This window comes from Hippocampus zosterae, chromosome 8, assembly GCF_025434085.1.
Source record: "Hippocampus zosterae strain Florida chromosome 8, ASM2543408v3, whole genome shotgun sequence".
Lineage (NCBI taxonomy): Eukaryota > Metazoa > Chordata > Actinopteri > Syngnathiformes > Syngnathidae > Hippocampus > Hippocampus zosterae.
In genome coordinates, this window is record NC_067458.1 from 8,478,833 (window position 1) to 8,504,854 (window position 26,022).

Here is a 26,022-nt window from a genome sequence, read left to right on the forward strand (position 1 = left end):
CCCGCTGACTTATAAGAGAGCCAACACAATGAAGAGAGGAGGCCACAAGACACACACATTGGGACCTAAACAATCAGAGGAAAGCTGTTTTCCATCTCAAATTAAGATGAACACATATCCAATCGGAGCAAAGCTTAACTACAATTTTAATATTTTTAAATATGAACAAGAACAGCATTCAAAACGACAATTATTTCTTCAACAACGAAAATAACTTGAAAAGGGGCATCCTGCGATTGAAGATTATCAAGGCGTTTAAAATTACAAAAAAACTTATGGCAAGGTACTTTGAACATCTCTATCATATATGCATACTTTTATGCTCATTCTTTCTCATTCTCATAGTGATGTTTCAGCTTGCCTATATTTCAGCAAATAAAAACTTTTTACAGGCCCAATAAATGAAAGGAATACATCTGTTTTTTTTTATTCCTTCCATGCGCATATACGCAAGCTATTGCCAGATATGCTGAGGCAAGCAGAGCGGACACAGCTGTTGTCACTCGAGAAAGGACAAGAATGACTCTCTCGGGAAGTTCAAACACTTGTTTAGGAACACACAGAATCATTTGCTTCAACATCCAGAGCCATTCTCTTTCATGTGAGGATGTTTTATAAGATTGTCTTCCCTGACCTGGTGATGAGTACCGCGGTGTCATGGTGAGCGATGCCATTGTCAGGGATAGCGTTTCCATAACTGCTCCGGTGCTGGATAGATTTCTGCCATTTGCAGAAGCTGTCTAAAGACTTGCCTGCGTGGTGATTAATCTCTAATGTGGGCTGATGATGGGGACAGAGACAAAAAAAAAGAGAGAGAGGAAATATGAACTCGGGGTGAAATCCAACATGAATTGCAGTCAATATGGAATTACACTGTACATTATACTGTACTTTATTATAGCTCACATAACCTGTCTGACAGACATCCGACTGAAACAGACAACAGAAAGTCTTAATGAAAGTCAGACTGAAACAATAACAGAAACATGATTATATGTCTCCTTTTCACCCGATGACAGACTGAACACAGGCTTCAAACATTACTTTTGATGTATTATCCTTGCCCAGGCCTGCCTGGCACTCTTGCCCCATTTCCTCTCGGAGCTAAACCTTATGGATCTGGCAGCTGCGTCAGCCTCCTCTAACAGTGTGGCTGTGACATCATACCGGCGGAGTATAACCCAGCACTGAATGAATTAGTGAGGAAAGGAATGGCATACGCAGTAATTACAACAATTGAGAAGGTCCAACATTTTGTATTCTCTCCTTTTTGGGAAGAGACACATTGTAATCAATGGATCGAAGCGAGGGGCAGCGTACAAGGGAGTTGAAGAAGAGAGTACAGGCAAGATGAAGCAGGAGGAGAAAAGTTCTTGAGGTGATCTATGACAGAATAGTGCCAGCTAAATTGAAAGGTCTATAGGACTATAAGAGGTCTATGAGACAAGCCATGTATGGTTTGGAGATAGTAGCAATGACCAGAAAACAGGAGACAGTCCGGGAGCGAGCAGAGTTGAAGTTGGTGAGATTCCCTTTGAGAGTCGTGAGGAAAGACGGGATCAGGAATGATCTTGTCAGAGCACAGATCGGAAGGTTTGGAGACAAAGCGAGAGAGGCCAGATTGAGAGGGTGTGGATGTACAGAAAAAGACCGGCGACTGTGCAGTATTGCTATAAGGAAGCTGGAAATTGAGCTGTCAGGTCCTGTCATAGCTAAAGTGAGAGACCAAAGAGTGTATTTATCGGTGTGTTTACAATGTTACGCCGAAACAGTCAACATTTCTTCACAGAAGTGCGATTGATCAATCAACAAATTGCAGTCTGTCCAGCTCCAAACTTTTGTTACAATATCCATGCAATTGGTGTTAATTTTAAGGGTGTGGTGCTCTATGGATCAGTTATTGTGGAACGCTTTGCAATTTTGGCGGGGGCAATTTAAAAAGACACGCAGTATACTAGACTTTACTGCTTGCAGGACAATGTGTGAGAGTGATTCATGGTTTGCTTTAGATAAAAAGACTTAAAAGTAGGGATGTTTGATACCACTTTTTTCTGACTGATATCAATACATGTGTTGATTTTTTTGAGCACTCACCGATACCTAGAACCGATACCTCTTTGTTTCGCTCTCTTCTGTTCTCTCTAAGCAAACAGAGTGGACGGTTAAAGCTTCTTTCTTACTTGACTTTAATCGGCATAACTCTGGATGCACATGTACGTCACTCAGTCTCGTAACATCGTGGAGAACACACGTCACTTCCGGTTCCCTTACCCAAAGCTGTCCTCCTAGCAACAACTCTATCTAACAACACTATTGCTACACTCTTGTACTTTCATTCAACACAATGACCAAAAATCTTGCACAAAGACCTTTCTCTCATATGAAGTATAGCGCCAACTACTCCTGAGGAGGACTTCCTCTGTGTCAGATTCTTTTTTTTTTTTGCCTTAATATCGTGGCTTATGTTGGCAGCCCTCACAAGTATCCAATACCAGTATCGTACTGATACCAAAAAATGATATTGTACTCGCCCATCTCTCCCTAGAAGTATGTAAGACCCCTCTTTGCCCTAATTACAGTACTTGTAAGAATTAGCTTAATGGCACAATTGACTCCACATGCTTTATGTCTGGCTATCTTGGTACGGTTGCCAATTTGACAGATTTCAGAATTATACTGGAAAATTCAGACATCATGACTAGCTGCGTTGAGACAGTCCAAGATGTACTACAGTTAAGCATCCCAGTGTCATCGCATCAGGGAGCAGAGGGCCGCCGCTAGACCTCAGCTTTCCATTTTATTGCTTTAAATCACTCTCTGCATCCAATCACACGCATGGATGAATGATAAGTGAGAGGGTCCGTTCTGGTTTAATGGAATTACATTGAGCAGAAGGAAAGGAGTATCCTGCTGGCCACAGCTGGCTACAACTTGTAACCTAGGAATGCATGTGGTGACATAAAAATGGAATGGTCTCATCCCACAGCTCCTCTTTTCTGGGCACACTGCACTCCTGATTTGTCTTTCCAAGTGCGGAGTAATTTTTTCAGACTTGGAAACTAGTCATAGAACTTCTTACCAAAACTACTTTCAATACCCCTCCCAACCTCAAGCCAACAACCCTTGGAGCAAGGACAACGCCACTAATGAGCTGAACATTTATTTCCCTAAGCCAAGTGGTGAGTTATGGAGCTAATTTTTAGGCTGTAGGTAAAGTATAAATCATTACTCTTTCCCTTTTGGGACAGCACGAGGAAACCTCAAAGCCACACAGTAATGACAGTTTAATACATCTTCATCCATAAAACCACAAGCGGGTCAACATTAGATTGCATCCTGCGGCACTGTCTCACCACACACCGTTAGTGGAAACCTGTTACATTTATTGATCATGTACTGGAAAAGGGCAAGTAAGGTGCAAGTTGGATATGACCGGAGAGGTTAGTGTGTTACCTGGTCCTCCATGAGCAGGATGAGTCGTGTCACCACGATGTTGACTGCATTCCCCAGGCTAGAATCCTGGAACAGTTTGGCAACCTGACCTCCAGGGAAACAAGAAAAGACCAGTCTTAAAAAGCTGACATCGTCGTCCATTCCAACAGCTTGGGGAAGAACTAGAGATGAATGGTTATGGACTGCCACAATGTATCCCACTGGATTTGGGGGTATTTTGAAACACATTTCAATTCAGCAGCAAATAGGGATGTAATGATATCCAAACGTCACAAATACAATATTATCACGAAAGAAACCTTGCAATACAATAATTGTTAAGAAATTGTGGCGAGATTGGCCATAGGAAAAAGACCATGGTGTTATATAAAATTTTACAATATCATCAAAAAATATATATATACAGTATATATATATATATATATATTTTTTTTTAAGTGAATACATAATAACAGCAGTGACAAATTTTATTGTCATGTGTTCCTATTGGATCAGCGGTATCAAGGTCTTATGTAGTTCACAATGCCGTGTTCGGCTGACGTGCGCGAAAAGTCAGGTTTTACGAAAGAGATGTGCTGCTTTTAATGACGACAAGCAAATGAAAGCACAGCTAGGCTGAAGTTGTTCCACTAAGGCGAATATCAGTGGCATTTTGACTGCATTGACTTAATTATATATAATACATGTCCACATGGGCGGCCCGGTGGTCCAGTGGTTAGCGCGTCTACCTCAGAGTACAGAGGTACCAAATTCAATTCCAGCTGCGGCCTTCCTGTGTGGAGTTTGCATGTTCTCCCCGGGCCTCCGTGGGTTTTCTCTGGGTATTCCAGTTTCCTCTCACATTCCAAAAACATGCATGGCAGGCTGATTGAACACTCCAAATTGTCCCGAGGTCTGAGTGTGAGCGCGGAGGGTAATTCGTCTGTGTGTGCCCTGCAATTGGCTGGCAACCGATTCAGGGTATCCCCCGCCTACTGCCCGAAGACGGCTGAGATAGGCTCCAGCATTCACCTTGTGAGGATAAAGCGGAACGGAAAGTGGATGGATGGACATGTCCACGTCTCAGCGACAGTTACAAAGAAACGTGAACACGTTCAAAATGAAAGTGGAACTGGTATTTGTGACGGATTGTAACTATGAAGTCTTGTGAGGAACAAAAAAAAAGTTTTGATAGGTTTAAGAGAAAGAATGTTCAGATTTCTAAAGTAGATAAAAACTACAGTACTAGAATCGACTGGAACCCCGAAAGTACAATGGGCAAAAATGAATTAGTCCTGAAGAAGACTCCACTGCCTGTATTACAAGTCCAAACAATGACGGAAAAAAAACAAAAAACTGGCAACCCAAGTTGTACTCTTGTCATTACAGGTTTCAACTGTAATTTGGCATACTTTGCACCATAGACCTAGAACAGCTTGTATCGAACCTGCTTTTCAACAATAACCATTCATTAGGCGCATTCCAAATGTGTGTGTATTGGTGGAAGTGAGGAAGTTCGTGGTGAGTGATTCCCAGTGGGACAAAACGGTGCAGCTGACAAAATATGGTATTCGACCTCCCACCATCAAGGCTAATTTTAGTTTATATTTGCTTTCTTCATATAGCATCTTATGGAGAGCCATGTTTTCAACCAACTCGGGCACCCGTGCGTTTAAAATGTTCAAACCAAACATTTCATTTTATCTATTGTCAAATTATATTGTATTGACAAAAGCAATGGGACACCTTCCTCCCAATCATTAATTTTATTTGCATTATTTATTCTGCATTTATTATTTTATCATTTTAATTACAGGTTATGTGGTTTTAAATATTCTATGATGTTTTCTTATTTTGTTCTTTTGGTTATGTAAAACACATTTGATTGCGATCGTGTATAAAATGAGCCGTGCCTAGAAACTTGCTAAATTTGGAGTTGTTTTGCCAAGAACAGCTTTCCAAGACGTTGAAGTGAGTCTGTGGGTATTTTTGTGCATGTATCCAGTTGGACATTTTTGACGTCAGAAGCCTAAAATGAAGACTGAAAATCTTTTCTCGCTTATCTCAAATGCGTTTGACGTGGTTTGATGTGGTCAGGGCTCAAGAGTGCTTCCACACCAAATTCATTCAATCAGACCCCAAATCAAGCTTGGAACAGTAAAGTGTCCCCAAAAAGATCTCATTGAGTTGGAAGAATGGAATTGTCCAAAATATTTATGGAGTGGAGAGTCAAGTCAAGTCAACAGTATTTATAGAGCACTTTCAAACAGCCATCGCTGCATACAAAGTGCTGTACATGGAGCGATTTAACATATACAATAAACAGTAAGACGAATCAGTAATAAGTAATAAGTAATAAGGCGGTAGAAAGCACCAAGCAGTAAAACCAATAGCAAATCTAAGTCATGCTGAGTCAAACGCCAAAGAATACAAGTGAGTTTTGAGGAGGGATTTAAAGATGGGCAGCGAGGAGGCTTGCCGAATGTTCAGTGGGAGGTCATTCCAGAGAGATGGACCAGCAACAGAAAAGGCTCGATCCCCTCTGAGCCTCAGTTTAGTTCTTGGTACGTCTAGCAAAGACTGGTCCACAGACCTGAGGCGCCGGGCAGGGGTGTAGGGGCGTATGAGCTCAGAGAGGTAAGGTGGCGCGAGATTATTCAGAGATTTGAAAACAAAGAGGAGGATCTTAAAAATAATTCTAAAATGAATGGGGAGCCAGTGAAGGGATGCCAAAGTAGGAGTTATATGCTCCCTCTTACGAGTACCAGTCAAGAGGCGAGCAGCGGCATTCTGTACCAGCTGAAGGCGCTTGATGGAGGACTGGCTGACTCCAAAGTACAGGGCGTTGCAGTAATCGAGCCGGGATGTGACCAAGGCATGAATTACTGTCTCAAAGTGTTCATGTGAGAGGAAAGGTTTTATTTTGGCCAGCTGTCTAAGGTGAAGGTGAGAGCTACAATTGGCTACTCTACTGCTAGGTACAGTGCCGTGAAATGGATTTGCCTTCTTCTCAAATGTTTCCATTCTTGCACAGTTTCACCACTTAAATGTTCAAGCACATTTTTACTAAAATGCAAATTTTAAATGGTGATCATATTTATTCAGGGAAAAAAATTTTAAAAACTATTTGGCCCTGTGTGGAAAAAATAACCGGTTGGGCCACGCAACAAATGAAATCAAGCGATCTATTTCAATGAGTCCTCCACATCTCTGTTATTATATTTTGACCCAATATTCCTTGCAGAATTGTTTTAATTCAGCAGCACTAGAGAGTTTTTTAAGCATGAACAGTCTTTTTAAGGGCATGCCACAGTATTTCAATCGAATTCAAGTCCAGACTGTTCCCAGGCAACTCCAAAACCTTTTTTTTTTTTAATCACTCAGAAGTTTACTTGCTGGTGTGTTTTAGATAATTGCTGCACAACACAAGTGCGCTTCAGTTTGAGGTCACACATGGCTGAACATTTTTCTTTTGAAATTTTTGGGAAAGAACAAAATTCAAGGTTCTATCAATCACGGCACGTGTCCCCAGACCATCAAAATACTACCACCATCTTTCACTGTTAGTATGATGCTGTGTTACATTTATACCAGATGAAATGAAACACGAACACACCTTCCAAAAAGTTCCAACTTTTGTCTCGTCAGTTCATGCAATGTTCTCCCAAAGGCCTTGGGAATTCTTTTTTATTTTTTTAATCAAGATGAGCTTTTATGTTCTTTCTGGTCAGCCGTGTTTTTTGCCTTGGAACTCTGCCGTGAATGTCCATTGTTGTCCAGTCTCTTCTTTATTGTTGAGTCATGACCACCTGACCCTCTCAAATGCAAAGTAGGCCAGCATTTTTTTAGATGTGGTCCAGGGTTCTTTTTTGCAACCTCCTGGATGAGGCGGTATTCCACTGTTGGTGTCATTTCTGACGACCGACTGTTCACCACTCTTCTATGTTTTCTCCAATTGGGCAGAATGGCGTGGTTGACTGTAGTCCTAAAGCATGGTGTTGTAATGCTTTCCAGTCCGAAACATGTCAATGACTTTGTTTTGATGACTTTGTTTTGAAATTTGATGGATCATGGCATTTGGTTGGCTCCATTTTGTCAGCCAGTTTTTATTTTAGTAATTCATTAAGTGAACCGTTCAGGAAGAAATCAGGCTCGGTAGTAAAAATGAACTAAGCTTTCCAAAAAAATGTGATTAGCCACAGTTATTTCCAGAGGTGATTGCTCTAAGACTGCAAGGGAGGCTCACCTTCTCCTAAAATGTCAAAAAAGTGATCAAATACATGCGTGTTCATACAATTACGTGTACATGTCATTGACTAAATATGCGCTACAATGTGCTAAACATTTTTCCGAATCAGCTTATTACTAGTTACGACGTCACTCTCTTCTCATTCATTCCCGCAGCTTCACTGTGCTTTAAACTGTGTGTCCACAGCGCAGACGCTAGGTGTCTCGAGAGTTCAGAGCCCGTTGTCCCAAGGCATTGAAATGAGACAAGTCATTGGATAAATGCTGGTTTTGTCTCGCCCACCGGACGCTCAGCGTCTCTGGTAGTCTATGGACAGTGGGCATCATGCAGAAACTCAGCTTTCTGCATGGTGATTGGATGATCTGTCTGAGGCTGTATCTCCTTTTGATTGACAGCGAAATGAGCCAATCACTGATCTTTTGGTGTAGGCATCGTGGGAGCATTTTTCAATTCTCATTCTTTTCTGAGTTGAACTGGAGACTTCTAATCATCTGAATGACACTCTTTGTTAGGCCGAAATTGAGCTTCCCCTCATTGACAGACCACCATCCGCTACTAGTTAATTCATGATTTAACAAGGGGGGCAAATACATTTTTCACACAGGGACAGATCGTTTTGAATAGTTTTTGCTCCTTGTTAAATAAAATCACCATTTAAAAACAAAAATTTGAAGATATAAATATCAAAGATAACCATCTATATTAGTTTGGTGATCTTAAACATGAAAGCAGGGATATGATGCAAAAAAAAGTTTGAATTTGAGAAAAGGCCAAATACTTTTACATGGCCTTGTAGGTCTGCAATTTTTGACCAGTTCAAGGTCTACCCCGTCTAAGTGCCTGAAGACAGCACGGCTGTGACCCTAATGAGGATAAGCAGTTCCGAAAATGTATAGATGCATTGTAGGTAGAGTAAGTAGATGGGTAGGTCGATACTTTATCGATCCTGTACGAAATTCTGGAAGGCGGCAGGTTCAACTTTACCCGCATCATCATTGTAAAAATGTATCTTGTGTGTAGTGAAACTTACAATATTCATGAGTGCCAGGATGTACTGCTCGATGTCCTTGCGACCATGGTAGCCCACCATCATCTTGTCAGCCACCACCAGCGTCTCCACGTAGCGCTCCCAGCTCACCGAGCGCTTTAGTGGCAATTGGCCTCGTCCGACATGATGAGGAGGAGTCTTCAGCGTCCTCTGCCACCATGATGAGCTCTTCAATGACTTCTCATCTAAGGAACAGGATGCACATTTTGATCATAATGCCACATGCTGCATATTCTCTCAACAAAGCCACAAGAAGGATTTCTGAAAACCCCATTCCAAGACTAGTGGCTGGATAAAGACTAACTCTGATGCCATTTTAACTTTAACTTTTGTCATAAAATGAATTATATATTTACTCAGCAACGCCCTGTCACACAGACTTGGGCACAAGTGGGGACTCAGACACCACCGCAGTCCACAATGCAGTCGGCCATGTGGTTTGACTCCGGACCTCGCCTCTAATACTAAAATAGGCCAGAATTGTTCCCATTCTTACCAATGACTCCACAAGACTGGCCCTTGTACTGATGGCGGAGCGATGAGCGCTTATAAACCACATGGGGGCGCCCCTCAGCCCGGTCCCCTCTCTCCGCTTCGGTTTGGTTTGCTGATGAAATAAGAGGTTCGATCAGGTACTCTTCTCCCCCAGCAACAATCACCCCCTGCTGCAGAAACAAAACAACACAATGCAACAATCACAGTGTAGCCAACTGCAAATTTCGATACCGTGCCAGTCTCTACGGATCACTTGAGGGAACACAAAGTCTTTGCTTTTCATGGTTTCATGCAAGTCAACTGCCCGCGATTGTGCTGTTGTCCAATTTACAAGAGAAAAAGCCATCAAGATAATTACACGACAGTATATCTATTACTATGTAGTCATAATTGCCATCTCCGATACACTTTGATCGGGCTCTTTGTTATATTGTATGAATGGGATACATGTAACCCATTCAGACAAACCCATGTGAAAGCATGCATGAGAAGAGCGAGATGAACCCATCGCACACGGGGTGACAACACCTTTGATTCTGTTTAGATCTGCCCGCCTCAACTCAGAGCCAGCTTCTCCGTTCCATCCACCGCGGCAGCTATCAAAGAGCATCTAATCCCATAATAAAGTTAGTGATGCTCCCGTGGACATACCACCCGCTCGCTGGATGAATGTGTTCATGCTGGCCTTGCCCAACAAAGTAATTAAGTGTGCGCTTTATTAACGCTCCGTGAACACATCTAATCTTCAGATGTGCATGCAAGTGTTATTGCGGGGCCTGCTGCGTGTGGTGAGAGGATACACGGCTACACTGAGATACGACTGTAGGAAAGCGCACTCGGACAAATAAAATGATCAGCGTCAAATTTCAAAATGTTATGTGTATGCCAGCCCTCTGTTGTGGTGTCTGGAGGGGACTTCATGACATTATGAGGCAGCTCAGATGGCAATCATAGTTTACAAAAAGATAAGTAAACGTAACGGTGATTTGGATGGTTGTTTAAACTTTCAGTGTTCAAAACAGGTGTTTGACACATCTTCATGTCTTTGGTGAGGTGCCTTGTTGACTGCTGCAAGTTGACTTAATGATCTCCTACATTTTTAAAAACTGCCTTAAAATAATCTCAAGACACGCCTGTTCAGCAGTGATGAGAAGCTGGGCATTTTCAGCAAATTTCAGAGCCTTTGGAAGTCCACTTTGTGGTTCAGCTTTGGGACAAAGTATGAAGGGTTTCTTCAAATCCAGCTGGCTCTGTGTTCTCCTGTGTTCTTTCTGTGCAATACTACGAAGGTCTCTTTTAGAGAGTCGTGTTCAAATGTGCCTGCAGACAGGGCATTTTAAAATCTGATCAAAATAAGGCATCCACTTTCTATCGCTCTTGTCCTCGTTAGGGTCGTGGATGCGGTTCAAGAAAAGCAAATACTGTAAATAATCCATTAATTCATCTGGGAAATTTACATGATGTCTCTGTGCATTTGTGGATTTTCTACATACTCTGGCTTCCTCTGACGTTCAAGAAGCATTGAGCAGGTCACTTTCACAGAAGACTCAAAATATGACTTTGGTGTGAACGCGAGTGTGGATGGTGGTAGTCTATTTGTGCCATGCGATTGTCTGGTGACCAATCTATACCATCTCTCCCCAAAGTCATCTGGAGTAGGCTCCAGCTCACCCATGAGCCTCAACAGGATAAACGCTAAAAATGGATACGTGATGGCGACAGGTTGAATTAATTACATTTCCATTATTTTACATCCTGAACATGTAACTTCAATTCAAAGTCCAATTATATATACGGACGGAGATGATCGGGAGTACAGGGGACTGACGGAGGACTTCGTGGACAGGTGCCTGCAGAATCAACCCCAGGAAAACTAAGGAGTTGGTTGTGGATTTCTGCAGTAAACTGTCTTCACCTGCACCGATGAACATCCAGGGTACGGACATTGAGAGGGTGACCTCCTACAAGTACCTGGGTCTTCTTCTCATCAATAAACTAGATTTGTCTATCAACACGGACTCTCTGATCAAGAAAGGGGCAGACATTCCTGCTCAAATAACCGAGGTCTTTCGGAGTTCAGGGGTCACTCCTTAAGACCTTCTATGATTCTGTGGTAGCCTCAGCCATTCATTATGGCATAGTCTGCTGGTCAAGCAGCATCTCAGCCTGGGACAGAGAGGTACTGGACCGACTGGTCAGGAGGGCCAGCTCTGTCCTGAGCTGCTTCCTGGACACTCTGGAGAAGGTGGGCAATAGGAGGATGCTAGCCAAGCTAAAAGCTATGATGGGCAGACCATCCTACCCCTTCCAGCCCACCCTGACAGCACTGGGCAGCTCCTTCAGCCAGAGACTGATACACCCGAGCTGCAAGAAGGAGAGGTATCGCCGCTCGTTCCTGCCGACTGCTGTCAGGTCTATTGAATAGACAGACCTGAAAACCTGAACTCCTGCCCATTCACCCATTTTAATGTGCTTTTATTTAAATTTTATAATTTATATTTATTGATATACTTGTTGTTCTTATCCAGACAGACAGACAGACAGACAGACAGACAGACAGACAGACAGACAGACAGACAGACAGACAGACAGACAGACAGACAGACAGACAGATAGATAGATAGATAGATAGATAGATAGATAGATAGATAGATAGATAGATAGATAGATAGATGTACTTTTGTTCTTCTACTTCTCCCTTTCATTATTTTGCTGTAAATTGGGAGTTTCTTCATTATGAGACAAATAAAGTTTTTTTTTGTTTATGCATAAATTATTTGGGTTTTATTTTTTTCATTTTCAACCACACCTTGTATATTGGTGATATAAAAAAAATAATAAACTTGGAATTTGCACTCTTACCAGGCCATTGCAGTTGCTGAGGGCCACTTTGCTGGAGTGCGGCTGGTCCTGGAGGTGTCCGACATAATGGCAGTGGGGAGAATAAGGCTGACTCCAGGCTAATCTGCCTCTTTTCCAGTACTCCACCCTAAACTGGTGGGCTAACAGGCCTTCCTGCAGCGTCAGGTTCAGCATGAAGTTGTTGCGTGACGTAGATAGCTGATAGTAGAGCTAAGAGATGGACGAAAGTTAGAGTTGAACATAAAGCAACATTTTATAACTACTTTATGATAATGCAATTTAAAAGGCAACTATACAGATGTGTCAATCGATGTTGTTTCTTCTGTACTGCGTCTTCTTCTGTGGTAATCAGAGGCTTTTGTGAGGAGTGTCTCTCCATTGGGTCCTACGCGCACTGGAATTGCAATCTCATAGTGGCCAAGACTGGACAGGAAGGTAGCTATGGAAGGAAACAAAATGAAGGCATAAAACAAAAATTACCGTAGTTCAAAAAGGCTTCAGATTCATCACGCATTACTTTTAATATTGAGTCAGTGGTGGTGTATTGCTACATTTGCCTGATTTCAGTCCAGGTAAACAGGGTTCAGTTTCACACAGCCACTATGTGAGAATGAATCATTATCTGTCTCTATATGTGTCCTGCGAGTGATTGACGACCAGTCTAAGGTGTAGTCCACCTTTTGGCCGGGATAGGGTCAAGATCCGCAATAGCAGGATTAGCATATAGAAAATTTATATTTTTAATATTTCTTAAAGAAACTGATTCAAGCAGCCAAAGAAACAATGTTTGGGTAACTATTTTTAGATTGTTGCTGGCACTTTCACTCTGGCTACGTCTTCCGCAAGATACAGAGGGATGTCTCATGACCACCCTCAAACTATATACAGTGCTTCAGGCTGTCCCAATCTGAACCAGGGTCTGGTGGAAGAGATTTACAGTAAAAAAATAAAAAATAAAAATAGTCACCGTTAATTACATCCAACGTATGGCCTCCGGAGAGCAGCAGCTGCCGCACTGTTCAAGAATTTCTCATTTTTCTTTGAGAAGATTTTTAAAAATGTAATTTTAATAGCATGTCATTCCCTTTCTGCATCCACTATACCAGTGGATTTCAAACATACGGCCTGCGGACCGGAACCGGCCCGCAAGGAGGTTTGATCAGGCCCGCGGGATAATATAAAAGTAAAAAACAATGCATAATGCAGGGGTCACTCCTTAAGACGTTCTATAACTCGGTGGTGGCCTCGGCCATCCATTATGGCATTGTCTGCTGGTCAGGCAGCATCTCAGCCCAGGACAGAAAGAGACTCGAGCGACTGGTCAGGAAGGCCAGTTCTGTCCTGGGTTGCTCCCTTGACACTCTGGAGGAGGTGGGCAACAGAAGGATGCTAACTAAGCTAAAAGCTATGATGGCCAGTCCCTCCCACCCCCTCCAGCCCACCCTGACAGCACTTGGTAGCTCCTTCAGCCAGAGACTGTTACACCCGCGCTGCAAGAAGGAGAGATACCGACGCTCGTTCCTACCGACTGCTGTCAGGCTGATGAATAAAAAATAACAATCATAGTAATAAAAATAATTAAATGATGTGAAGGAAAATTGTAAATAGTACTGCGATTTATCCATTTGTGTTCATATTGTATTTAATTGAAAGATGTTTGTTGTTTTTTTTTTCTCTTTCTCCTTTCTTCTTTCTACATACATTCTTGCTGCTGGAGGCTGTAAATTTCCCCAGTGTGGGACGAATAAAGGATATCTTATCTTATCTTATAAAAGACACAGAAGGAATATTTTTAATAAGGTACAATTCATGGAATATCCGCTAGGGGGACACACTGCTTCTATCAGAGTAAAGGACAACATTGTTTTGATCAGAGAAGAAGACAACAGCAGCCTCAGTCTGTGACTGAGAAGGACATGTGGATACTTTATTCTTTACACATTTAATAGCACTCTCCTTAGTTCGTAAGGTGTAGGCTGGGATTACATTTAGATTTCATATGCTCGTGCAAATGGTTTAAAATGTCTTTATAAATCTCGTTTAATCTTAAACGTGCATTACTATATTTTTCAATACCAATTACTTGTTAAAGTTGTGTGCCTTTTTGCAATCAGTGGGATCAGTTGCAATGCATATATGTGAATGATAAAAGTAAATTGCACATTTGTCTAAGTAAATCTAAGGAGCTTCATGAAAAGATCTGTTTATTAAATTTCAACATTTTCCTGATGTTCTTGTGCTTCTTTTGACCAAGACAAAGGAAAGACATAATTTTGGTTATTTATAGCAGGGCATGGTATAATTTTAATGGTCCGGCCCACTTTACATCAACCGAGGCCATATGTGGCCCACAATGTGAAATGAGTTTGACACCCCTGCACTATACGCAGATGATCAGAGGGAACCTTTGGCTCTCACACCACCTCCGATTGAATGATTAAGATGTGAACCTCAAAATATGAGTTGTGCATCTATTTCTATGTGCCAAAGTTGATATACTACAATGCTTTTTACCGCAGATTTCATCTTGTCATACATCATGACTCATGAGAATAGAAATGTGTGAACATGCTAAATTTAGGCCATCTCATAAAAATTCTCCCAAGCATCTACGAGCAGGGCATCACCCTTGTTTCGCTTATCAGCAGTGGAAGGAAATACTCTGGATGGAAAATAGTCCTCCCTCCACACGGGGCATGAGGTCAACAGACGCTCAGAGCAAAAAGCCTCTTTTTGAAACAATAGTCACAAGAGCAGTAATCTACAGTGATATACTTCAAACTCCAATAAGGGTGGAGGGAGTTTTCTGCATATTACATTACACTAACAGACTTCCAAAGTAGTGGGAGTGAAATATTTGTAAAAAGATAGCACTCATACAAAGGATGACAATGGAATACCAGATCACTGTAACGAACGAATCATTATTGTTTGAAATGCAGCATGTTAGTCATTATCTGTAATAAGATTTGTTATTATTTCCAGGCAATCCTATTTGTACATCGTTTAGTATCAAACTGTTTTAGTGCCTGTTTCTATTCTGGTTGCAACGGTTGGAGAATGGGCCCTCCAATAATGCGTGAGAAGAGGAACTTGGTTAACCGATATACTGTATGTTTTCATTGGGCAAGCCAAATTGCATCATCATAATTTTCTGTGAGTCACTGAAAAGCAGACCCCATTTATGTATGTGGGTTTTTAATTTTATGTACACTATGCAATGTGACTTCAAGCTACCACAGATAAAAACATCACTGGTACCCGGCCTTTAACGGGCTTTAATTTTCTCATACAGATTTACTTCTTGTAACATAAATAGATAATAAAACTACACTGTAAAAAATTAAAAGTTAAGTGAAATTTCCGTGAAATCAACGTCAATCCACTATTAAATTGGCCAATTCCCCAAAAATATTTAAAGCTTTGCGAATATGACAATTGGCTTTGCCCCTTTTCAAGAATGAATAACGAGTTTACAGAATTAATTGTCCATTGTATTATCACCTAAGTAAAAAAAAAACAAAAAAATCTGGAAAATATTCTGTAGCAAATAACTCACTTGCTATGTTGTGCTAACACTGTTGCCATCAACGTCAATAATTCATATTTTAACATACTTAATATAGTGTTTTAGCCCCCAAAAATACAAGTTGTGTTTTTTACAGTGGAGTGGTTTTCAAATATAACTAGGCATACTACTCAAATATACTAGGCATACAAATATGACATCTAAAGACTCATAACGTTTAAAGTTGGGCAATTCAAAATATTTTAAGTTTTGCCGTTATGAAAATTGGGTTTTGTGCATTTCGCAACAAAGAAATAAGAGTTTACAGAATGATTCTGCCAATTATTGAACCCAAACTCAAAAATATAACTGAAAAGAACTTGTTTGATTTGTTGCAGTAGTAGTGTTGCCATAAATTTTAGTATGTTTTTCCAACTTAGGTGGCAAGTGTGGGATGCCAGTAACATATATAAGCTTCCCACTGCACGATAACCCATCTCCAAGTTTTGATACACTCGATTAGGTTCCGTCTTAATGTAGCTGACTCGGTTTCTCAAACGCACCTTGACTGACACGGCAATAACAAATCTCACCAGGCAACCACAGCAATCGCAGATGGTCCATCTATCCCATCCACCTGCGTTGTCTCACGACCATCCTATTCTCTCCACAGTGTCCTGAAACGAGGCTTCTGTGGCCACCACAAACTTTCTGTAAACGGATCCCAAGTGAATTTCAGAAGTTTACTCGGTGCATGTTAGCAAACGGCTCTCTATTTATATGTAAATTGTAACGAGCCTGTACAGTTAGTTTGCAGATGATTACATTTTTGTCCCAGGATAAATAATTTTGTATTCCTTCTAAGCTGATAGTGTTTATTGCGTTGAGAAATACTAAATACGTGATCTCAAACTGAAACCTCTTGCAAAAGAAAAACTATAGCTTGAAAAGTGTGGTTCCTAAAAAAAAAAAATTAAAAAAAAAAACAGTATAGCAAACGTTTTAGACAACTGGCTGTGATGGGGTCAGATGTCATGTTTAGGAAATATACAATTACATCCTTGTTCAGGGTGACTAGACATGTACACTCTTTCCCTTTGGGGTATTTTGGTAATTCGAGACTCAAGTGAATGTGGGGGGTGGGGGACACTGAGAGACATGGATCTGTTTCACGAAATGTGAGGTGGGGGGGGGGGGGTAATTCAAGTGATGTCGATCTTTGGTGTGCATGAGGCATCAAGCATATGAACTTTAAAGGTGGTCAGACCCCCATCACAAGATCAAGCATTTTGACAAGGTGTCCAGACCACAAAATAATTCAACATTATTAATAAAACATTTTGTTTGTTTATCTATATATATATTGCGCGTCGTCCCGCACGCGGTCTGTCCTTCCGTCTGTCCCTTTTCAAAACGTACCTACTTCACCGCGCCGCTCAGGCAGTGGCTCACTACGATCGCGCGGGCATCTCTACCCACAAGCATTGCAATGAAATTGTTAGTTATTTAGTAGAGCTAAACATCTCTTTATTTTCGCGATAAGCAATGAAGATGAACAAAAAGTTGAACCAAGCAACAACACTTTTGTGGGCCGAAGGCCCACCTTACCAGCCTTCCGCAGGAACTAGCTGATGAGCCGCCCGGAGGGCGGCGAACCACCACCTTACCAGCATTCCGCAGGAACTAGCTGATGAGCCGCCCGGAGGGCGGCGAACCAGCTAGTATCATATAAAGTGCCCTGCGATTTCCTGACGACAAATCGAGGTTGAGATTTTTTCCAGGAATCCCTTCACCTTAAAACACTGGATTGGGACAGGATAGGATAAAAAGGTCACGGGAGCAGTTGGGAGTGGGATTATCTAGTAAAACAACAAAAAAACACTTGGACAGATGCACAGCCATTTTTAGTGTATCTCCAAAATGGGAGCAGGACGGAAGTAGGAGTTGTTTTCATCAGGATTTGGACAGGACAGTTTTTTTATGGTCCGGCACTGGGACGAGACGGGATATTTTTCTGTGGAAGTGGGATGGATACTCCCATATCACCCTCGAGCAATCATTCCAGGGTGCACCCCGCCTCCCGCCCAAAGTCAGTTGGGATGGGTTACAACACACCCGCAACTCTACTGAGGAAAAACAATACAGAAAATGGATGGATGGATATCTCATGATATATTTTTACCTTTAAAAAGCTGAATTCCATCAGGTGCACAATACAGTATTATGTACAACACAACTGTCGTGTCTAAAAATGATTCAGAATGAATGATTACAGATGTTGTATGGATGACTTTCTGAGGTTAACTTTACAATGTCACTTTCCAAATTCATGACTAGGAGATCGCATAAGCAATCGCTTTTTGTTTGTTTGTTTGTTTGTTTTTTCTTTTCAAAATCAAGTTTTGTCCACTTAATATTTTGCAAGTTTTTTTTTTGTTTGTTTAGCTTTGTTCTATTATGAATGGACACGGGTACTGTGGATGATACTATTGGATGTAACTTCTCTGGCAGGATTAATGTTTGGGTTTACAGATAGCTGCTAAGTCGTAACCGTCTCCTCTCACCTTGTGATTGTGCAAACTCATCTCTGCGACCTCCTGCGACCTCTGCGGCAACCATGACGACAATGACAGTGCAGATCAGTGCAGTCCTCCATAGCATTTCCATGATCACTACAGAAGTAGCTATAGTAACAGAATTCAGTGCAGTGATTCCCGGGCTTCGGTCCCAACATGTCTCCTGCCCTCTCTGGCGCCCCCTCGCCTAGCAGTGGGACAGCTCAAGAGTCTGATTAGCCATGGCCTGAGGAGGTGTGGAGTCAGACATGGCAGCTTCTCTCGAGCGTCTCTCTCAGCAAGTAATGATGGATCCAGGAGGAGGTCTCCAGATGTGAACCGACAGACCCACGAAGAAACCGGTTTGAAGGCAACCGTATGAGCAAACTCTTGGTCGCAGCCCTGCAAAGGGAAATTTGAACAACATGAGGGAATTTGAAGAAAGAGATGAAACGAGGCAAATGCAGGATTTGTGAAAAATAAAGCGGTTTTACAATATGTAAACCCAGAATGGTCAGGGTCTTGCGCTCCGAGTATTGCACGTCGCAAAGCTAATCAATCCTTGCTTTGGCAAAGGCCAAACACCCCATCTTTCACTCTGATGGTCAAAGACAACGGCAAGTTCAAACCTGAGGCCCCGTGGGCCTCAGTCTTTAAGCTGCCTGCCCACCGGAAAGAGTTCAAACACAAAGAAAGCATTGACGCTGTAAAAAGCTGTGCTTAATGCCCAAACAGGGACTTAGGTGGGTATTATGTCAGAGATCTAGGGGTAAAATGAGCCAATTTGAGAGGAGCAGCAGGTTGCCATCACCGCTATGCTGGCTGGCTGTGCTGTTGGTTGCATGGCCGAGTGAGTTGCAGGCTGAACGCTTGACTGTGCAGCTTATAATCGGCTAACATTCTGGCAAGTCAACTGCTACTACAGTCAAGTCCATTTGAGACTCAGTGGAAACGTTAAGCTAGCCGATAAGATAAGAGTTACTATTCATCAACCACAATGCTAACTTGATTAGCATTCAGAAGAGTGCATACCACCACATAGAGTCTGAATTCTTACCAAAGTGAACAAAGATTCGTGGAGCACCGTGTTAGATGTACAGTATGTTCGTTTGCTCATGTGTTGTGAGTAAGCTGACTAGCTCTAGGAAGATGACATAAATTTCATTTTTAAAAATATATTTTTTCACTTTATGAGTTCTTCCTTCACCAATGTACTACACCTCTACAAAAGGTTTAATATTAATTGTGCAGTCTTGCTAAAATTATGAGAAAAAAAAAAGGCTCCATCACATTGCATTTGAGCACCTTAAATCTACTGACGCGCTACAACAGAAAAACCTTAACCCTGTATCGTGTTTAGAATCTCCACATCCAATATACGATACCATTTTTTATTCAACCAAAAACATGGTGCGATTGTCAAGGAAGAAGTGGCATGTGACAAAGAGAAGGAAGATACATTTTGATACTGAAATACCAAGCAATTCTCTGACTGCACCCCCGCATGACAGTTTAGTCATGTTCTGCTGCATCACTCGATATACAGCGGACCTTACATACCAGCCAACACATGGCGAACAAAACAACAATTCCTGTATAATTTAGAAACTACAAAAGCAAGGTCACGGCAGACCAAAATGTAGCCGATCTGACAACTTTCAAAATGTCCAAAGCATTCCAAAAAGAAAATGGATGAAAGAACACAGACAGGGTTGTAAGATCAAACCAAGGTCCTTCTAATCATAAATAGCCCACGTCATACGGTGCATGTGCAACTCTCACTCAAATGTTTCCTCGTCGGAAATCAATTTTGATCATATGCTTTTTTGGGATCAAAAACGTGATCTCACCAAGGCAATTTAGTGAATGTGTTGCTTTTTTTTTTACATTTTCCTTTGCTTCCAGAATTTGAAGCTCACCAATGAGAAGCGGCATGCTACTTGTGGACAGGTCACACTAAACCAAGGGTGGGGAACGTCAGTTCCTCGAGAGCCTTATCCTGCCTGTTTTAGATCTCTTCCTACGCCTACACACCTGATTCAATTGATCATGATTGTTTCAGGCTTCTACAGAGCTTGCTGATGAGCTGATCGTTTGAATCAGGTGTGCTGAAGCAGAGAGAGATCTAAAACAGGCAAGATATGCTGTCAAAGAAGAGGAGTTCCCTACCGTTGCAGTAACCAATCAGCTCCTGAGATCTACACAATAGGTTCTCAAAATTACTCTCACTATATATTTTTTAAATAAGTTCTCTTTGCTAATGGACCGCATCCTTTTTATTTCTTGAAGTGATTTACCGGTAATTACTTGAACGTAAAAGCTGTTGACATGAAAATGTACAACTCAAATGAAAAAAGGAGAGAGAAGAATAAATATAATTTCCTAAAATCATTCAGACCTATCATATGCATTGCATTATAATCAAAATTGACATACACTATATAAAAGATTAGTATGGAAGAAAGCCCATTTCCACAGCAACAAACAGTTCACAGTCGATGATGGTGCAATCTGAGTTATACCCCGTTGATTATGGAATCCACAGTGGCTTTAAATATATGGCAGGAAGTTAAAGATAAAAAGCATTGGTGCATGTATACATGTCACATGGGTGATTATAATGATTTACAGCTCGGATACTTTCAATTGCAGGATATGAAGGGCCACAGAGCTCCCTTTCAGCATTAGCAACTAGACTTAGGCATTGTCGAGCACAGAAGTTCTTAACCTGGGTTCGATCAAACCCTAGGGTCCAGTGAATCGGACTCAGGGGTTCGACGGAGCCTATGCCATGGAGGGTAAGACACACGTGACTCAAAATGTCAATTATAGTGATGACCTGCCCGCTTGGCTATCACTGGCTGCAGATGATCACATTACATTGCATATCCAATCAGTGCTGTGAAAAATTTAGTTTGGCTAGTAGTCAAAGGTGACTGTCGTGATAGTACATCGTACAACTTAAAAAAAAAAGTATACTTAGCTCTTGAAATGTTATTTACTTTCTTCTTTTTTTAATAAATGTGTTTTATTTATATCTTGAATTTGTTAAGTATATACAGTATATATATACAGTATATACACACATACTTTTTTTTAAACATTTATTTTTCACTAATGAAGGGTTCGGTGAATGTGCATATTAACTGGTTGGGTTCGGTACCTCCAACAAGGTTAAGGACCACTCGTCCAGCATGTAGTCATGGCTTTGTCGTGTTATGCAAGGTCAGGTTTCAAATGATCTGATCCACTCTGGGCATTATTGTTATGTTTGTTTGTTTTTTAAACAACTGTATTGATTTCAACCAAAAATATGCAGAAATCCACAGATCTGTGAGATAATTGAACTCTCATTTCGATTGTGTTTTCTTCTACTATGAAAGTGATTCATAATAAATAAATAAATACATGCTGTACATTATTGCTCCTATCTTCAGCCAGTTACAAGAATGCGCGAAAACAAGTCAGATAAGAATAATGATCAGGAGTCTCATTTTCATAGGGTTCCCTTTCTTTGACTGGACTCTCATTTTTCCGACTCAACATTGCAGTGTCAGCTAAACTCCTACACTTCTCACTGCTCGAAAAGTCTGCCTCTCCCTCCCTTTCCTTCTTCCCTCAAAGCCGTCTGGGGAAGAGAAGAGCAAACGGAGACGCCACGCGGGCCCAGATGGCTGGCAGCTCACCAACTGCAGCCAAAGGTAATCGGAAGCAGATGGGAAACCTTTTGGTGACGAGAGCAGGGGAGCAAGTTTCCTCGTGAAAAAGAGTGGGTGGGAGGGAAGGGCGGGGGGGGGGGGGGGGGGGATGTGTGTAAAGCCCCTGGGAATGGAAGAGAGACAGCAGAGTGCGAGCTGCTCAGGGCGGGCTGAGCGAGACATTCAGTGTTCCCTGGCTGAATGCAGCATGAAGGAATGGCAGCGTGTACATTATTGTCTTATGGTCAATTTTAAGCAGCAGTTGGGTATGGTCGGGCAAAGGAGCGCTTCAGTAAAACACTGAGCACTCTTTGTACTGTTACCGTTTGCCTTCTCCAGTTTGTGGAACAAGTGAAAGTCTCTCTCTTCCCCTCCCTCAGGCTTTTTCCCAGCCATTTCCTGAACAGGCCCAAGTCCACTACGTTTCATTACGTCTGCTCCAACTCTCGATTTATGGAGGGGTTTATTAACCTTGCAGCTTGATATCAAATGCTTTTTATTACTTCAACTCTCATCTTGTTATATTTTTTTTTTCAGACCGAGAGGGGGAAACTAGACCTCCCCAATGCAGTTGCCTTTCATGTCAGGCTTCTTCAAACAATCGGCGGACACACAACAACATGCATGCACTATTTCACCAACTCTCCCTCAGTGAGAGATAAAATCATAAAAAGACTTTTTGCATATGGTGGCAATGTCTTGCGCGAACCCTCTGAGGCAGAGGTCCCCAAACTTTTTCCTGTGAGGGCAACATAACTTTTCCCTTCTCTGATGGGGGGCCGGTGTCAGTTTGTAACATCAACGATCGTAGGGGAGCTTAAAAAATGTATTGTTTCCCAGAAAGCCACACATAACCAAATAACCCTTTCCAGGTTCTTTACAAAAAAAAAGTCAGGAAACAAATAATAACACTATTAATGAAATAAAGAATAACTAAATAACCCTCTCCGAGTTCTTCACAGAAAAAACAGGAAATAAATAATAACTAAACAACTCTCTCTCTTTATAGCCCCTTGAAATCCACAAAAAAAGAGTTCTGCCATCTACAAGAACGCCACCTATCTTGTCTTGTTTATGTCTGCTACCGTCTTGTTCACGTGTTCTACTAATTGATCTGAGACACAACTAAAACAGTGAAACATTCTATGGTGTGTAAATAACTTTGTGACCTTGATTTCAACCCTATTTGCGTCATAGGTCATTTTGCCCCGAAGACCACCTTTTTTTGTACAGCTTCCATGGAAATGTGAATAAAAACAACATTTCAATTTTTCTGCAGTTGGGGACAATCTAGGAAAAGTCATAAAATTTCAAGTTAAAAAAATATCATTTAGGGTTTTTTGGGGCGTCTTTAACACAGTGACGGGTCATTTTGACCCGAAGACAACAAGAAGGTTGGAGGGCCGGGTCAAATGTGCCCGCGGGCCGTTTTGGGGACCTCTGCTCTGAGGCAAAAGAAAGAAGTTGATCACAAGGTTAAGCGAGTGCATGCCCCTTGCTTGGATAAAGACATTTGACGAGCCTTGGAATAGACTGTAGCAAGCAAGACAAGAGAAAAATTGGACCGAGTTGCAGACACGCCACACAGTTTTCAGAGCAATCACATTTTACAAAAAAAGAAAAAAGGGGGAAAGAAGAAGGAGAGAAGAAAGGGGTCGTTGTTATAATGAGAGGGAGAAAAGTTGGACCACTCAGGATAATTGGGTGGGAATTAAAGGCTGGACCAAATTCACAATGTAATGATGCTAGCCGGAGCAGCGGCCATTTGACAAATCTTTTTTTAGGGAGCCAGTGCAGCACTAAGTGGGAGATGGGCTGTACAGTGAGTTTATAGTTCATGAAAAAAATTAAGTTAACTATGCTGTCCTTGTCTTTAACTGCTGCCAGATAGTGTGCATCTATCCCAAAACGAGCTCAGTAATCTAAACCATATGACCGACTCGGTAAAGTTTGTGTGGCGCAAACAGATGCTAAGTGTCCCTCAGTCTCACTTCAAGTCAAGCACCCGCTCACCTCTCTCTCTCTCACACACGCCCACGCACACGCACACGCACACGCACACGCACACGCACACGCACACACACACACGCACACACACACACGCACACACACACGCACACACACACACACACACTCCACACTTTGATCAGTGTGTAGCCCGTGAATCTGCTTCAGATTCAGTTTATTATTGCGTTGAAAAGGCGGTGCGGCTTCCCTTCTTCTAAAAAGACCTTGAGGCTGTCGGATCAAATGGCCCGTAAGAATGTCACAAGTCAGATGCAGCGTTTCAGACCGCTTCAGCAGCAATTATTCCCTCATAGCTGTCTTGAAAAAACAGACAGATATTCTAAGAGATCTCCACATGAAACCCCCAAACAGCTGATGGACATAATGCAAAGCAGAGGGTCTCTATCTCAGACTAAACTCTCACTCCGTGTCTGCTATAAAGACAGAGCAAAAGAGGAGCAGGCATTCCTCTCTCCATTTCCCCAAATAAACAGTGCAGATGAAAAGTGGGAACATAAACAGGCCCGTGAACCTCCGACGTGAACCCCTCACTCTGAAAATGGGCCTTGTAAATCTGAAACAATATTTAGGGAGAGCGAGAGAGAGAGAGTGCTGACTCGACATTGACTGAGTCAGGCTACGGCTTTGCACTCACAGGAGGAGCTCATATTCTCCATCAAATGTTATTCAAATCATCAACGTGAATCTTCTTTAATGCTGCCATCTAAGTTGCATCCACAAAGAACCAAGGATATTGGAAGACAGAATCGACTACAACAGACCGCAGTAGTTGGCAAACCTTGACCTGGAAAGTGCTTGTCAGTGTCCTCTGGTGGAGAGCACTGGCATTTCTGCGGGGAAAATGTGTGTGTCCACCATTCAACAAGACAAAGTCCATCCGTTTTCAAGACTGATTATTCTCATTACGGGTGCGGGTGTGAGGAGCTGACTTTGAATGAGAGGCAGGGTACACCCTAGACCGGACGCCAGTCAATCGCAGGTCACATATTATCCAGCTAAACCACCATTTCTGCACACATTCACACAAATGGACAAAATACAGTCTTCAATGAAACAAACGTACATGTTTTGGGGATGTGAATGCGAACATGCAAATTCCACACAGGAAGCCCGGATTTGAACCCCCATCACCAGAACTGTGAGGCCCATGACCCACTTCATTACTGTACTTGAACATCTGATCAAACATGATATTTGCATAACACAATATGCGCAAATATTGCATCCACATAATTAAGATAGTGCGTGCAGATAAGGATCCACATCATTTAAGACACATAATTGATTTGCTAACATCAATTTTAATCAATCAACCAAAATCATTTAGCTCCAACTCCCCGACTACCCTGGTTGCCCCTTCACGTGTCCCTAATTGTCAGCTGTTGGTCACCTCTTCTGTCCCCCATCTCTCTCTCTCTCAAGCACACACACACATACACACTCACACATACACACACGCTCTGACTGCTGTCATTCGGCAACGAGGAGATACCAAGCCATTCCCTTTTTCAGAACAAGACACGAATTGAATATATCGTAGCCACTCTGCTAAATGACAGTTTCATGTATCACAGCTAAATCAATATGCAGAATATTGTTAGGCAACCCAAGAAATCAAGCGGATGCTCCTCAAAAAAGCGTGTCATTTGAGCGGGGTTTGAGTCCAGCATTGCATCAGGAAGAGTAGCTGGACTCGGCGACCTTACCTCTCCGTGTCCTCCGCACAAGTTTCCGCTGCGCCTGCCTGCTGTCTGTGCACGGTCTCAGAGCGAAGGCACCGGCGGCTGACTGAGCCAAGCTGAAGGGACTTGACTCCTTCTCTGTCAGACCAGAACCATCGAGCTTCCTAAAGTTAGCTATAATGCTACACCTGAACTTCCGGTTGATATAAGAAAATAAAAAGGATTTTGAAAGTAATACTGTACATAGCATTGTAATCTGGTGAATGTACTTGGATTACACGATATTCTACGGTATGTTTTCTTTACACACAACCCCCCGTTTTATTTTACTGCTGTTCATACTTTCCTACCAGTATGTTATAAAATAAAGTCCCCATGAAATACGTACTTGTACTTGTCATGTCGAGGCTTTGTTCCTACAAAAAAAAATTAATTTTAACAATCAATAATTAATGTCTTATAATT

General features: G+C 41.9%; 1 protein-coding gene and 1 long non-coding RNA gene across 2 annotated transcripts in view; one reads left to right on the top strand and one right to left on the bottom strand.

Moving 5' to 3' along the window:
• adamts10 (ADAM metallopeptidase with thrombospondin type 1 motif, 10) overlaps nucleotides 1-25,741 on the bottom strand; it is a 49,715-nt gene extending 23,974 nt beyond the window's left edge. Inside the window, exons 1-8 of the mRNA XM_052074325.1 lie at nucleotides 25,582-25,741; nucleotides 18,159-18,551; nucleotides 12,383-12,525; nucleotides 12,087-12,296; nucleotides 9,226-9,394; nucleotides 8,712-8,914; nucleotides 3,454-3,537; nucleotides 635-780 (exon numbers count right to left, since the gene is read on the bottom strand). Coding sequence (XP_051930285.1) covers nucleotides 635-780; nucleotides 3,454-3,537; nucleotides 8,712-8,914; nucleotides 9,226-9,394; nucleotides 12,087-12,296; nucleotides 12,383-12,525; nucleotides 18,159-18,261 — 1,058 coding nt within the window. The 5' untranslated portion in view covers nucleotides 18,262-18,551; nucleotides 25,582-25,741. The remainder of the gene's footprint in view (nucleotides 1-634; nucleotides 781-3,453; nucleotides 3,538-8,711; nucleotides 8,915-9,225; nucleotides 9,395-12,086; nucleotides 12,297-12,382; nucleotides 12,526-18,158; nucleotides 18,552-25,581) is intronic.
• LOC127606225 (uncharacterized) lies at nucleotides 21,731-22,567 on the top strand. The gene is made up of 2 exons (XR_007963757.1): nucleotides 21,731-21,850; nucleotides 22,385-22,567. It is a non-coding gene; the product is annotated as an uncharacterized LOC127606225 (long non-coding RNA).
• Nucleotides 25,742-26,022: the final 281 nt, after the last annotated feature.